At 35.1% G+C, this 16,012-nt stretch overlaps 2 protein-coding genes across 3 annotated transcripts; both read left to right on the forward strand.

The window, feature by feature from the left end:
• The first annotated feature begins 155 nt into the window (after positions 1–155).
• LOC107663715 (GPI ethanolamine phosphate transferase 1-like) lies at positions 156–12,248 on the forward strand. 2 transcript variants are annotated; one of them, XM_016454021.1, is made up of 29 exons: positions 156–405; positions 601–852; positions 1,497–1,618; positions 1,700–1,798; positions 1,880–1,986; positions 2,720–2,844; positions 3,154–3,284; positions 3,529–3,645; positions 3,757–3,797; positions 3,880–3,939; positions 4,056–4,148; positions 4,233–4,288; positions 4,470–4,548; positions 4,640–4,822; positions 5,206–5,345; positions 6,469–6,568; positions 6,694–6,786; positions 6,876–6,967; positions 7,129–7,234; positions 8,769–8,877; positions 9,257–9,359; positions 10,146–10,248; positions 10,414–10,500; positions 10,600–10,655; positions 10,736–10,811; positions 10,938–11,011; positions 11,312–11,354; positions 11,470–11,522; positions 11,661–12,248. In XM_016454021.1, exons 2-29 carry the CDS (start codon positions 626–628, stop codon positions 11,782–11,784), a joined length of 2,799 nt encoding a protein of 932 aa, XP_016309507.1. In that variant the 5' UTR covers positions 156–405; positions 601–625; the 3' UTR covers positions 11,785–12,248. The 2 variants fall into 2 exon arrangements, with proteins under 2 accessions (XP_016309507.1, XP_016309508.1); XM_016454022.1 differs by having other exon boundaries at positions 609–852.
• A 1,915-nt stretch (positions 12,249–14,163) lies between these two features.
• LOC107663632 (probable G-protein coupled receptor 141) lies at positions 14,164–15,649 on the forward strand. The gene is made up of 2 exons (XM_016453867.1): positions 14,164–14,181; positions 14,363–15,649. The coding sequence occupies exon 2, from the start codon at positions 14,368–14,370 to the stop codon at positions 15,271–15,273; it is 906 nt and encodes a 301-aa protein (XP_016309353.1). The 5' UTR covers positions 14,164–14,181; positions 14,363–14,367; the 3' UTR covers positions 15,274–15,649.
• Positions 15,650–16,012: the final 363 nt, after the last annotated feature.

Here is a 16,012-nt window from a genome sequence, read left to right on the forward strand (position 1 = left end):
CATTATTTTACACTAATTAAATTTAGATTTTCTATCACTTAAAAAACACATTCTTAAAGAGGTATATGTTTTCCTGAAGGGGGAAAAAACTCACCGGGCGTAAACTACATTTCCCAAAATACATTGCATGATTTCCAGTTCAAAGGTTACTAATACAAGGAAGTGAAGAAAAGTTCTCAGTTAATCTACTTACAAACTATTTGGTTTAGTAGGTCAAAAGCATGGTCAAAAGCCAAGTTGTTCGCCAGGCATATAACAGTACGCTAAAACAGATGAAAAGCCCGAGTGAACGAGGCGTTTTGTTTAGAGGCTGTGTTCTTGCAGCCTCACGGTCACACACGCTCTGCCGGGTGCTTTCATTGACAGGACTGGTGTACTGATAGGTTAAGCGACTTTAGCAAAAAGGTAAGACTGTTTTTATTCACTCATACTATTGTTAAAATATTAGCAAGTGTTACTTCTGAGATGGCTATGGATTATTTAGTCCTTTTGAATGTAGTCATGTTAATATGTCATGTCACTCAAAATACTTTTAAATATAACTGAATGCATTTCAAATGTCCATCTTTTCTCTTGTCTTTCTTTCTTTTTCTAAATCAGTGCTACAGGTCTGATAGCAGACCAGATGAAGATGATGATATTCTTCATCGTGGGACTCATTGTCCACGTAGTCTTCTTTCTCTCAATATTTGACATCTATTTCACATCCCCTCTTGTCCATGGAATGACACCACAGCGTGTCCCTCTGGCTCCTCCGGCCAAGCGCCTGGTGCTCTTTGTGGCAGATGGTCTGAGAGCCGACAGTCTCTTTAAGCCAGATGACAATGGGACAGGCAGGGCTCCTTACCTAAGGTGATGAACATGGAATAATCTTGTCATGCCATGTGCTTGTCCTGTTCACGGATGTGGTCCAGAAAATTCAGTAGCTTATTTTACTGATTAAATGCTTATTCTTCAAAATATTCACTGGCCTTCATGACTGCAGATAGAAAGATTCAGAAAACATTACACTTATAAACACAAGTTGGATACTTTTGTTATACTATCGTGTTTTAATCTCGAAGAACACAGCTGAATAGACTAACACTTACTATTATGGTACAGCAAATCTGACTGACAGTCTAGACTTTTTAATTTTATGCTCCTGTAGAAACAAGAAGACTTTAGTGTTTTTATATGGATTCCATAAAATGGCATTTAAATTCATATTATAAACAGAAAATCCCAACATTATTTCAATCTAATGGAATTTGATTTTCTATCATTTAAAACAACATTTTATAGACGTATATGAAATTAGATTTTGCTAAAAAAAATTCCCAAAATGCATTATATGTAGAGTGAACAAGAAAATATTATACTTATAAGCATTGCAAATATTCTTATCTGCTATGCACGTTTGCCTCAAACAAAACAAAACAAAAATATCTATATATATTTTGTTCTTTATAGTGTATAAATACATTTAACTTGTGCTTATTGTTTTTTGTCATAAGGAGTGTGATTGAGGAGAGCGGCACATGGGGAGTGTCACACACGCGAGTCCCTACGGAATCACGCCCAGGTCACGTGGCTTTAATAGCGGGCTTTTATGAGGACGTTAGTGCTGTTGCCAAGGGTAAGCAGCAGTCATGTGTGTTTGTGTATAACCTGTACATTTGTAAACTTAACAATGTGTCTCTTATTTCTGTACTTACAGGCTGGAAGGAGAATCCGGTGGAGTTTGATTCTGTTTTTAATGAGAGCAGACATACCTGGTGTTGGGGAAGCCCTGACATATTACCGATGTTTGCTAAAGGTATAACCCCACACCTGTGAATAGAACTATGAGAGTACAGTGCCCTTACTTGATAGCTTTACCAGCATGTGTGTTTTGTAGGAGCCACTGGAGACCATGTGTACACTTACACTTACCCTCCAGAGCGGGAGGACTTCGCCTCCACTGATGCATCCAGACTTGATACATGGGTATTTGATGAAGTGAAGGTAGGATACTTAATGGGCTTTTACGTAATCACTTTTGATGAACTAAACTTAAAAAAAGCACAACTGTGATTTCAATTCACTGTCTGTGATACATATTAAAGCGTGGCCCAGCATTTAGAAGTCTGCCATTCAAAAAATCATAAACAATTGTTTAAACTTGACATGTTTTTTCTAAAATTATTTTAAATACAATGTCCAAATAATTTCCTAAATCTTGGATAATAAATATGCATGCTTTTTTGTGACTATATATTAATTAAACTGCGCGCACACACACACACACACATATATATACACAGTAAAAACAGTCATACTGTTATATAAAAAATAAATAAATAATTAATTAAATTTTCTCTATTTTAAAATGTAATTTGTTACATTTTCAGCAGCCATTACTCCAGGCTTCAGTGTCACATGAATCATTTTAATAAAACATTTCTTATTTTTATCAATGTTGTAAACAGTTGTGCTGCTTAATATTTTTTTGTGGAAACGCATACATTTTTTCAAGATTCTTTGATGAATAGAAAGTTCAAAAGAACAGTATTTATTTGAAATAGAAATCTTTTGTAACATTATATGTCTTTACTGTCACTTTTAATCAATTTAATACTTCTTTACTCAAAATATAGTATTACTTTATTTTTTTTTTAAATTACAAAAAATTATAAGGTCTGAAACCCTGAAATTATCTTGTAATAAATAATAAGATAATATTATTTTTTTTATTAAGGATTTTCTCAATGTTGCTAAAAGCAATGAAACTCTACTGAATATGTTACATGAAGAACAGAATGTGTTTTTCCTTCATCTTTTGGGGATAGACACCAATGGCCATGCCCACCGGCCCATGTCAAAGTAAGTAAAAAACATTTCACCACATTAAACATTGTAGTGTCATTAACAACACTTTTTCCCTTTTATCTTTTTTATTTTATTTTACTGTTTTATCTAAAGCCACTTTGAAGCAATGTTTGTTATAAAATGTGCATGAAAAATTGAATTGGATTGCAGTATCATGTGTTGAGATACCTTAAAAAGATTTAATTTACATACAGAAATACATTTATTCAGAACACCTTGAGATAAGATATACCACTAGGTGGAGCTACTACCATTGTCAAATTCTCAAATGTAATATTTTCTTTGGGATTTCTGCACTTACAGGGAATATATAGAGAACATTGGCCTTGTTGATTCTGGTGTCGCTGAATTTGTCAGTGTGATGGACGACTTTTATGGGCATGATGGAAAAACGGCTTATATTTTTACTTCTGACCATGGCATGACAAATTGGGGTAAAATATCTCTGACCTAGTCTTTATAACTTTAAAACTTTAAAATACTGTGACAGGAAACTTTGTTTAATAAATGTCTTTTGTCTCTCTGAATGAAGCCAATCTTTTAAGAATAAAATAACATCACCTGATTTATATTACAGTTCAAGTTCAAGTCAGCATTACAAAATAACATTTCGTGTAGAATAGGTAATTTATCACTTATAAATCTGTTCAGTGCATTATACGGGTATATGTTTTATAGGATCTCACGGTGCGGGACACCCATCAGAGACGCTGACCCCACTGGTAGCATGGGGCGCTGGGGTTCAGACAGCACAACGGGAGGGCTCTCACAAATATGATGATAATTATTTAAAAGGTTTGTTTAATGCCCCTTATTGATCTCACATCACTTGATCTCCATATGCAAACCTAATTACATCATGGAATTGATTTTGTCAATATTTCTTTAACCCTTCTTACATTTCAGAATGGGGGTTGGAAACATCCATGAGAGTGGATGTCAATCAGGTGAGATTTTACTCTAGTTTACATACGAAATGTCTATAAATGTCAGGAACATAGCTGATCTGATCTTTTTATACTATTGCAGGCTGATATTGCTCCTCTAATGTCATCTCTTATAGGAGTTCCCTTTCCTGTGAACTCTGTGGTGAGCATGATTTTCAGAGCTTTCAGATCACAAGTTTATATCACAGAGCAGCACACTTCTATACAGACATATATGCACTTGTTAAATTATTTTCTGATATATTTGTCTCATTACAGGGCGTCTTACCTCTGAATTACCTGAATAACAGCCAGCACTTTAAGGCTGAGAGCATATATGCAAATGCAATTCAGATCTTGGAGCAATTCAGGGTAAAGTACAGTACATTTTGGCCCATTCTGTCCGTTTTAATTAGAAATAACCAGCAATCTTTTTTTCGTTTATTAAATCAACAGGTGAAAATGGCACAGAAGAAAGAAACAACAATATCCTTTCTGTTTACACTCTACCAGTGAGTAAAAGTCATAATTAACCTAAAAATAAACATTCAGTCATCACTTGCTCATTCTTATGTCTTTTCAAACCTCCTTGGGAAAGATTAATTTTTGAATGCAGTTTTTTGCCAGGCAGTGTTCTGAAGGTGTTGGTATACAGCTCAAGTTGTAAGATTGTTACTTCTTTTTTACTTCTAGGCCTCTGACTGACTCTAAACAGATGGATTTTATGCGTAATGCAAGAAATTTGATCCAGAAAGGACAGTTTGATGAAGCAGTGAGTGTTGATTGGTTGTTGTCATGACCAAACTGACTTGTTGATTATCTTTATCTTGTCTTGCCATATCTTTCTCTGTCTTTTTCTCCAGATCCGTTATTGTGAAGATCTGATAGTCCAGGCCATGGAGGGCTTGTCATATTATCACACTTATGACCGACTCTTCCTTGGCAGCAGTGTGGTTCTGGGTTTTATTGGTTGGACCTCTTATGTGGTTTTGTTCATCCTGAAGACACATGCTAGCCTACGCAAACCTCCAACTAACATGCACATGGTAAGTGGGGGATGTTGTAGTCCAGCGTGCAGCATGTTTGTAAGTCATGGTCATTGTCACTAATATTGAGGTTAGTGGTTTATTGGTAAAAAAAAAACATAGGTTAAAATAAATGTCATATCCTGTATCTGTTTGTATCAAATATTGAGATTAGTGGCTTATTGGTAAAAAAAACATAGGTTAAAATAAATGTCATATCCTGTATCTGTTTGTATCAAATATTGAGATTAGTGGCTTATTGGTAAAAAAAACATAGGTTAAAATAAATGTCATATCCTGTATCTGTTTGTATCTAATATTGAGGTCATTGGTTTATTGGTAAAAACAACATAGGTTAAAATAAATGTCACATCCTGTATCTGTTTGTATCTGTTGTATTTAAGGTAACAGAAAGGAGTCTGGGCCAGATGTTTCTATGTATAGGTCTGCTTGTGGCTCTGTTCTTGATGGTCCAGTCCAGTCCTTGGACCTACTACATCTACTGCTTGCTCCCTGTGCCCGTGTGGTTTTCCGTCATGAGGGAGTAAGTTACTCATCCCTGTTTTTATTCAAATATTATTTTGAGATTTTCTAAAGATTACATTTAACAGTTTTATTAAATTCTTAGCATTTTTAAAGATGAACTTTTAATTGATTAATACATGATGGCAAAGGTACTTAAATGTAACAATATAGGAGAAACGAGTAAGCACAATTAAATATCCAATATTCATTGATATATGTCCATTTATATACCAATAAATTAAACATTTTGTCCAAAAACCATTGTGATTCTGATATATTGTTTATCTATAATGTTAATTAATAAATGTTGATTAACTACACAGCTCCAACAATGTGCAAAATTATTCACATGACCAAGGATGAATAGGAAAATAGATGCGTTTCACAAAAATGCTTCCATAAATCCATATTTGTTAATCGTATTCAAATGTATTAATACATTTACATTTAATAATTTAGCAGACACTTTTATCCAAAGTGACTTACAAATGAGGACAATAGAAGCAATCAAACCAACAAAAGAGCAACAATATACAAGTGCTTTGACACGTCTAACGCAGTACACGTAGCAAGGTTTTGTTTTATAATAAATAAAGAGAATAAAAAGTTGAAAAGAAATAGAATAGATAGTGCTAGTGTTAGAGGGTCAAGGTTTATTTTTTGTTGTTTTGAAATAAAAAGAACAAGTAGATAGAATAGATATAGAATAGAGAATGCTAGGGTTGGAGGGTCATGTTTTTATAATAAATAAAATAAGATCCGCAGATATAATAGAAATGGTGAGTGCTAGTGTTAGAGGGTCAAGTTTTTTTTATAATAAATAAAAAGAAAACAAATAGATAGAATAGAGAGTTCTAGTGATAGAGGGTCAAATGTAGATGGAAGAGATGAGTCTTTAGCAGTTTCTTGAAGATGGCTAAAGACTCAGCTGCTCAGATTGAGTTGGGCAGGTCATTTCAGCAGCAGGGAACAGTTAAACTCAATGAAAGTGATTTTGCGAGATGGCACTGTAATGCGCTATTCACTTGCAGAACGCAAGCTTCTGGAGGACACATAAGTCATAAATATTATAAACATTATACCAGGTCTGTTTTCCCCCCTTATTTGATTTTTGGAGTTTGTGTGTTTTCTCTCTGTCACAGATTTGAAACTCTTGCCAGTCTGGTTCGATCAGTCCCCTCATTACCACTCAGCAAATGCTTTGGATATTTTTTGCTGGTTACGTTTGGAATTGAGTTACTAGTAAGTGCTTGATTAGCTGAATTCTGTTGTCCTGTTTTGAGTGTTAGAACTGTTTAGCACTTAGTAGTAATTAGAGGTGTTAACTATTTCACTTCTTTCATTTCCTCTCTGCTGGTGTTTATTAGGTTGTGAGTTTTTTCTATCGGGCCATGTTGACCTTGGGGCTGGTGGTGCTGGCACTGTGGCCTTTGGTTTCTGGCCTTTACACAAAAGCAAAGGTAAGGTGACCTTCTCAAGGTCTGTTCTGGTTTGAGGTCTTAAAGGAGTGTTTTTTAAGACTTGTTTTTGCCTTTTTATACTACTGTAGTTCAGGTCATTGAGCTGGATGTTGAGCTGTCTCTTTCTGGCTGTGTTTCCACTGTTGCCTGTGGTGGGACGGGAACCAGACGTTAACTATGTGTGAGTACTCTTTGTTCACTTACTGATGCCCAATCCTGTTACACACACAATAATTTGTTAATTTTCTTCTTTTAACCTGTTAAACACATTTATACTCTCTGTTTAGTGATGCTGAATGGTGTCAGGAAGGTTTATCTTCTAAATTTAACGTTTCATTGTAGAATTTGCGCTGGAGTGCTGACCCTTTTCAACTCGTCCTCATACCTCTGGTCATCATGGAGATGCTCTCCTCTGATCCGAAGGGATCGTCAGCTGTTCATCTGCCAGGTCATTTTTGACTCTTTCTTTTTGTCCTTTTTCACTCTCCTAGGACATTTTCACCATAAACATTTTGGTGCAGACATTTGAGGTCAGATTCTGGCTCCGAACAGCATCTGAATGTGAGATTCCCAAACGTTTTTCTCAACCAAATCCCTTTAATGTAAAATATTTACTTGACATACCCCCTGAGATTTTAGGTGAAATTTTTGAATATTTTAACAACACATTTGCAGGTCCGAGGTTCTTTGATTTCGGCTAATGGTCACACGACATGCAGTTTTAGTAAGGGTTTCATTTTGATTGTTTTTAAATTATTTACTTATTTTTCTGATTTTATTTATTATTATTACACTGCAGTTCCCTAATGAACCCTCCTAGGTGCCTGCAAATTCCATTTGGGAAACCCTGTGTTTAAAAACAGTGATCCAGGATATAGTTCTGTAAAGAGTAGTTTCAGGCAAGCTAGAGAAGGACACAACATGAAAACCAGGTAATTAAGGCAAATGACTCTAAACTTAAAAAAATGAAAAAGTAGGTGCACAGAACAAAAGTCAGGGAGACTTAGAAGTACACTAAGAAGTAATGACCAAAATGCAACTGGGAAACAGATAGAGTAATAGGTTAATAAGAACGTCAAAATAATGCCATTCAAATCCCAAAAGCCCATGGAAATTAAAACAAAAGAGCCTCCGTAACATTAGAGGTTCATATGGTCTCCATATTTGTCTGTTATAGTATACACTGCATTTCCTGTTGCTGATTATCTCTGGTGAAATTGTATGAAATCTCTTGCAACAGCAGCAGACAGAAACAAGCAAAAATACATTCCTGTTACTCTACTGTAAAGTGTTTCAGAATCTAATTATTTTAACACATTTTAAATACAACATCTAGTTTTGATCTCTAGTGGGCTATTCCTTTCACACTTGCATTTAGCCTAAATGTAGGCCACTGTGAGATTGGAAATGTATTTTCTTGCCCCTGAAATACATTTTGAAATATGAAAGTAGAACCTTTATATAAATAAATGTATCTTCAATTTAAAAAATATATTTAATTGAGGTTCACTACAACATATATATAGCATATATTTACATTTACATTTAGCAGACGCTTTTGTCCAAAGCGACTTACAAATGAGGACAATGGAAGCAATCAAAATCAACAAAAGAGCAATGATATACAAGTGCTATAACAAGTCTCAGTTAGCTTAACACAGTACACGTAGCAAGTTTTTTTTTTTAAATAATATAATAAATAAAAAGAAAGATTAGAAAGCAAGTGTTAGTTTAAAAAAACAAAAAAAAACAAGCAGCAAATGAATAGAGCGCAAGTCTAAAAGGGACAAATGTTTTTTTTTTTTTTTAAAGAATAGAATTAGAATAGAGAGTGCTAAAAATAAAAAAATATAAAATATATTTTGACCAGATATTTTATTTATTAATTAATTTATTACTGTATGGGCTAAATCGGGACTACATCTAAATGTATCCTACTTTAAACTAATCTGAGAATCTTATTTGTGTGCATTTGTTTCCAGATGATGCAGGTGGTGCTGTGTGCTTACATCCTGACCAGCACACACTCCAGTCTGCAGCTGAAGCAAGGCTTGCCACTCTTCAACCAGCTTGTTAGCTGGCTCACACTAGGTTTGCCATCTCCATTCCCATGATGCTCTGTTACCAATACACACTGTATTAAAGGGATAGTTCACCCATAAAATTCTGTCATTGTTTACTCACCCTCATGTCATTCCAAATCTGTAAGATTTTCTGTCTGCTGTGGAACACTAAAGAAGATATTTAGAGAAAAGTCTCAGTGTCTGAGTGACTGTTTTGAAAGTTGGAACCCCAAAATATTTTCTTTTGTGCAGAAAAAAAGTCATAAAGATCTGAAATGACATGAGTAAATGGTGTGATGAACCCTTGATGCATGACTTTTAACCAGTGAACTGCACTTCTTCTTTTCTTCCATCCTGTTCATACTCTTTCCCCTGTTCTCTCACACTGTTTTTTTTTTTTCTTTTAGTTTCCTCATTTTTGATACCGTTGTTGAGTTCCACCAGGCTCTTTCACAGACTTCTGAGTATCCTGATGTCCTTAGTTTGTGTTTACCTCCTCCTGAGCACAGGGTAAAAGCCACTGACCATTAATCTAATCATGCTATGCTATGCTATGTCCATGCTATGCTTAACAGTAATCCAGCATGTTAGTTTAGACAAATTCTCCTCTTGAGGTTGCCTGTCTAAGGAAATGGAATTCAAAAACAAACCACATAGTGCTTACAGTAAGCAAATAAGTTGTAAAAGTTTTCAGTTCAGCTGCTGATCGGTTTGAGACAGTTTCAGTTATGCAGACAATATTCTAATGAATAATTAATTAAGAATTAAATAATACACTATCGTTCAAAAGTTTGGGGCTGGTTATTTTTTAAGGAAGTCTTATATTCCCACCAAGGCTGCTTTTATGTGATAAAGCAGCTATTACTCCATTCTACCGATAAATCTGATTTGGTGCTCAATAAACATTCTTATTATTTTCAGGTTACTTTGATGAATAGTCGCATTAATTTGAAATCGAAATCTTTTGTAACATTATTATTGTGAAGTACCTCTTTTTTTCTTACTGACCCTAAACTTTTGAACTGTAGTGTACAGTGGGTACGGAAAGTATTCAGACCCCCTTCAATTTTTCACTCTTTGTTATATTGCAGCCATTTGCTAAAATCATTTAAGTTAATTTTAAAATATTAATCAAATCACATGATGTTCTGATTAATAAATGAAATTAATTACAAATAATTTTTTTAAGATGTCATTCTTATTGAGATTTATTCTAAATTTAAATATAATTTATTCAAAATTAATATTTTTAAATGAAAGTTATTCTAATAGATATTTGGTTTGTAAATTGTGAAGGTATGAGGCTCTGTTTCCTCCGGTGCTGTCATGGCTCATGTTTGCATGGATAAACATTGAGCAGGAAACCATGAACACGCAAGGGAGTTCAAATCGGACTGAGGTAGGTCCCCTCCTCTTCTAGGCTTATTCTTTAGGGGCTTCCCTTCAGCCTCTGTAAAAAAAAAAGTCTCAAAATGAGGTTGAAGGTGTATAGCATTGCGTAAAGTTTATGTATCAAAGTATCAGTAGACAGACCATTGATTGTACCGTTTTCCTGTTTTCTCAGCTGTCCAGCACTGATTTTGCTGAAAACATTGACATTACCAAGATCAGGCAGCTGAGGCTGGATGACATTCGGAGATCTTACTACTTTGCATCCTTTTGGACTACAGACTGTTTGATTTGTGTCTTTTGATTATTGAAAAATGCTTACACTATTTAAAATAATATAATTCCTTAACTGTTGGAATAGGTGTTTTTCATTATAATTGCATTCTTTGGCTGTGGTAACATTGCCTCTATTAATAGGTAAGCTGCTTGTTTTTAAGAAAAATATTGCTATAAAATAAACTAAAATTAATTAATTGTGCCTTTATCTTCCCTCACAGTTTTGATCCAGCCTCAGTTTACTGCTTTCTGACCGTCTTCAATCCTTTCATCATGGGTGGCCTGCTGATGTGGAAGGTATAGCGCTTGCTCAACATAAAGTTTCAGATTGACGCTCTTTTTTTTTTTTTTTTAAATGAGTGCCATGGGCGCCACAGGTATTTGTGCTATTATGCTTCTTTTAACGGTTGCATCCTTTTTCAGGTGTTAATTCCGTTTGTAATTGTGATGTGCACATTCGAAAGCATTCAAGTGTCAACACAGCTCTCATCACGAAGGTAATTAGCAGAATAATTAGAACAGCAGGAAACCAGCTGGTCAAACTCTTTTTGCCCACATTGTCTGCAGACTGACCACTTCTTCAAGCATTTGCTATATTTATGCTCAAGCGCTTCACAGACACTTCCTTGTTGACTGCAAACAACTGGGCTTTGGTATCTAGGGTACTTGTTAAAAACAACAACAACAACAAAACCGTCCAAACAAGGATATGTTCCTGCTCAGGCAGAACAAAATATTTTTTTGTATATTAGATTGTTTTTGCATAAGTTTACATAAATTCTGCATTTATTTTCTAGCCTTTTCCTCGTTGTGCTTGTCATCTCAGACTTGATGGCATTGGTAAGGTTAGCATAGAGAACATGACAAATAATGGCAAAATTAAATTGCATAAAAGTTGCTTTTTTTTTTTTTTTTTTACTAATTATCCTAACTTATCTCTGTTCTTTTTCACCAGCACTTCTTTTTCTTAGTAAAAGATCATGGAAGCTGGCTTGACATAGGCACTAGGTGGGTTAACTGTATTGTACTTCTTGTTTTAGCTTCCATCCTCTTAACCAAACTGACCACAAGCTCAGTTTGGTTTGTGTCCGTTTTTGTACATGTGTAAATGCACAAATATGATCAAATGTTTCTTCTGTGTTGCAGTATTAGTCACTATGTCATCGTAATGTCCATGACCATCTTCCTCATGTTGCTGAGCGTCATGACGCACATTTTAACCTCCAAGAGAATCCTCATTGGACGGAAACGAAAGATGCACTTTAGGTGACAACCTAGTACCAGGACCTCCCTCCTAATGTTTACAAGGTGCAAAAAACAAGCATTCAATAGTACAATAATATGACTGATGTTAAGAGTGGGGTCTTCCTGTTTCTGGGTATTTCTTAACATCATTGTTACTTAACACTTATGACTCTGCATCTTATAATAGGAAGACTCTGATCGGCTGTTAATACATACAGCGGATTTACAGGTATTTTAGTTCTGGGACTTAAGGGGAAAAAAGGCCACGAGACTGATTTAGGTTCAAGGGAAAGTACTTGATTATGTCTCTGTATATGTACTGTATGAGTTATGCTGAAGGTGAGGAATGTTACTGTACTTATTTCAGCTGATTTTAACTGGGATGTAATTTTCCGATGGTATTATGGTAAATGTGTAGTTTTATAATACTGTGTTTTAATATGTAAATATATAAAATGATTTATTTACAATAAACATTTAAATTTAGTGTTATGCCTTTAATAATAATAATGGAAAAAACAACAACACTGATCTTGATCTTTGTCAGCACATTACCAAATGACGGTGCAAATAAAATACGCAGCACATACACAACTGGTCAAAAAATTGGAGTCCATAAGATTTTGTTTTGTGGGGGAAAGAAAATAATACTTTTATACAGCAAGGTTTCAATTTTGTTATTAGAAATTGATAACAGTAAGAAATGTTTTTTGAGAAGCAAGTCAGCATCTGAAAATGATTTCTGAAGGATCACGTGACTCTGAAGACTGGAGTAATGGCTGCTGAAAATTCAGCTTTGCCATCCCAGGAATGAATTACATTTTAAAATGTATTAAAATCTAAAAGTTATTTTCAATTGTAATAATATTTCACAATATTTTAATAAATGCAGCCGTGGTGAGCATAAGCGACTTCTTTAAAAAACACTAACAAATATTACTAACTCCTAACTTTTAAATGGTAGTTTAGCTAAAACGGTCATAAATAGCATTGACATATGCATTAAATTATATAACATTTTATCCCGAATATTTTATGTATTTTTGTAAAATATGTAAATGTTATTATAGTCTTTTCAGAAACACATTAGTTTAATTCACATTATCAGTGTCCATTAAAAATTTAAGCACATCCCCCCTGCAGCTGTGACAAGCACACAGGGGAAAACCACAAACCATGTCAGCTTAAGACTAGACACTATTGAGAGCCATTAAGATTTTAATGATACCCGTAGTGTCTACCAACAGAGAATTCTAAGAGGCACTATACAATACATTCAGACTCCTCCATGTAGAGAACAGAAATGCCAGATGGCTGTGATCTTGCAGTATTTCTATCATAACTGGAATCTGAAGGTTTGTTTGAGGTTGTTTGGCAACGTGACTCATTGTTTTTGAGGTTGGCCACCTAAACTGAAGTGTCAAATGCAACAACGTGAACCATGAAAACAAACAGCAGACTGGCTGCCTCATCGAGAGAATGTGTTAAAACAGTGGTTACTGAATGAGTGAGGAGCAGATGCAACAAACATTACTTCCTCATCTGCTCTGCCATTGTGGACTTCTGTGTTGCCGTTCTGAGGGTACGTATCTTGCTTTATTGTCTCCTTAGGCTGTTAATTTTGACCAAGTAAACAAATTTTAACATTTTAAGTGCACTGTGTTGAAATAGATAGTTGAAATGTCTTGCTTTCATCTGATTTTTTGAAGGGATTCATGTACTCAAAGTAGTTTGTAGCTTGTTTGGCACGTTCAAAAGAGCTACAGAGATACATGAAGTACTTTAAAGGAGTGCAAAAAGGATTTATAAAATACATTTACTTATACACTGGCTTTTTATTGGTCTGTTTCTACAGATCTGCACTATAGTAAAACTTACCTATACTCAAACTGTAAACTTATATAGCTGGTAACAGTCTACAATAAGGTTCCATGAGTTCATGCATTAACTTACATCAACTAACAATGAGCAATACATTTGTATTAATATTTAATATTTGTTAACTTTAGATTCATTGTTGGTTCATGTTAGCTCAGGTCAAGTTACATAATATTAACAGATACAACTTTGATTTTAATGTATTAGTAAATGTTGAAATTAACATTAACTAGGATTTATAAATAGTTTATACGCGTTTTCATTATTCATTCATGCTATCTGATGAAGGTAACTAATATTAACAGATGAAACCTTTCTGTAAAGTGTAACAGAATAGAACATTTCGTCAATATTTACTCACCCTGATGTCGTTCCAAACCTGTTAAACTTTTTTTTTTCTCCCTGTGGAACAAAAATATTTTAAGTGTTTTTTTTTCTTCACATAGTGGAAGTCAATGGAAAATAAAACTCTGGTTAACATTCTTCAAAATATATTTTGTGATATTACAAAAAGAAAGTTTTACAGGTTTTGAACGACATGAGGGTGAGTAAATGATTACAGAATTCCCATTTTAACTATCCTTTTAAGCTTACATTAATTTTAAAACTTTTTGAATTATTGCTTATGAATAAAATTTAAATTCTAAAAGAAAAACAATGCAGATGCATTTTGCATCTGTTAAATAACTTTATCACGTTTGTCTTCCAGTATGTTTTCTCACTAGGAACCATGACGATGAACACCACAGTAGACAACATCACCAGCCCCGCAGTGACAACCAACCCAACTCCAACAGCCCCCCCGGCCCACCTCACCGAGTCCTACAGAGTCGCCCTGATTATTATCTACACTGTAGTCCTTCTGGTGGGCATCACGGGCTTAACCGTCATGATCAGCCTGCTAAAAACCAACATTCGCTCGTTAACCACCATCGCCTTCCTGAACTTGATGGTCGCACACTTTCTTTTCCTGCTCACCGTGCCATTCAGAATCTACTATTACGCGTCCCAAACATGGCAGCTGGGTCAGGGTTTCTGCAAACTGGTCAGCGCCATGGTGCATATCCACATATACATGGTGTTCACCATCTACTCCATTCTTCTTACGGTTCGCTTCCTGCATTTTTACAAGAAAACACAGCGGACTGAGTTCTACAGGCGGCTGCACGGGCTGGGCGCGAGCGCTCTAGTGTGGTGCATCCTGTTAATCATCATGCTGCCCCTCGTGCTGATACAATACGGACACAAAACCATACCAGAAAACCAGTGCTTCAAATTTGGGGATGAATTACAGGAGCACCATGTCTACGCCCTGAACATGGTTCTGTCCATCCTTATTATCACCGTGTCGTGTTTTCAGACCTGCATCCAGGCGATCATCCTACGCCAGATGATACTCAAGTACGGAGCCGCCAGCAGCGCCCAGCAGGAGTTTTGGGTCCAAATAAAAAACCTCAGCTTTGTACTCATCTTGCTCACTTGCCTGGTACCTTACCACCTTTTTCGGCTACAATACCTGAACAACACTAAAGACCTTAATCAGATCAATGAAGTGTTTCTGGCCATCACCGGGCTTACGTGTTTCGACATGCTGACGTTCACAGGGAAGAGCATATGTAAAGTGTGCTGGACATAAAGCGGATAAAAACTGTACATATATAGACGCTATTTTCCGCATCACTAAAGGTCTGCAGATGTGAAGCTGGAAACCGTTTTAACAGAAAACGAGTGTTATACTTATAACACGGTAAAGACAGTAAAGGTGAATGAACATCAGTCTTAGCAAAATGTAGCCTATACCATGTTAGCTGTAATTTGTGCCAAAATAGTGGTTAATACAATCATCGGTGACTCTGAAAGCTTTTTACATTGTTTGAAAAGCAGACCTTTTTCAAACCTGTTTGTTTTTATTTTTTTTTATCATGTAATTTCTTGTACCATGACAAATACAATATAGCATGGTAGGCTAGGCCTATATATTAAAGTAACAGTAGCAATGCTATCATTCGATAGTAGTGATAATGATGTGTTGGTTATCCTGGTATTCAAGTCTTTCAGATGATTTGAAATTACGTTTATTTTGATATCTGTACTGTCATGCTGTTGAGTATGGAGGACGAAACCTGCAAAAACAATAAAATAAATACACAAATAAATAAATAAATGTGTGTATAAATACACAAATTCTTGTTTAAATACATATAGAAATAATTAAACGTGATTAAAGTAGGCAAATAAATCAAATAAATTGGTGGGCAAATGGAAAATGTTTAAGGAAATGCTAAACTCATCCTATTTTCCTTTGATCACTCATTTATTTCTGAATGTAGTTCCACATTTATTTTTCCTCTGCGCAACATGCTAACGAGAGGGTG

This window comes from Sinocyclocheilus anshuiensis, unplaced genomic scaffold (assembly GCF_001515605.1).
Source record: "Sinocyclocheilus anshuiensis isolate Anshui unplaced genomic scaffold, SAMN03320099.WGS_v1.1 scaffold928, whole genome shotgun sequence".
NCBI classification, from domain to species: Eukaryota; Metazoa; Chordata; class Actinopteri; order Cypriniformes; family Cyprinidae; genus Sinocyclocheilus; species Sinocyclocheilus anshuiensis.

Bases quoted from the DNA above. Each gene is read 5' to 3' on its own strand.
- LOC107663715 (XM_016454021.1), top strand. From the start codon at position 626: ATGAAGATGATGATATTCTTCATCGTGGGACTCATTGTCCACGTAGTC. The intron at 3,646-3,756 runs GTTTGTTTAATG...CTTACATTTCAG, and splicing joins TGATGATAATTATTTAAAAG to AATGGGGGTTGGAAACATCC. The intron at 8,878-9,256 runs GTTTGCCATCTC...TTTTTCTTTTAG, and splicing joins TGTTAGCTGGCTCACACTAG to TTTCCTCATTTTTGATACCG.
- LOC107663632 (XM_016453867.1), top strand. From the start codon at position 14,368: ATGACGATGAACACCACAGTAGACAACATCACCAGCCCCGCAGTGACA.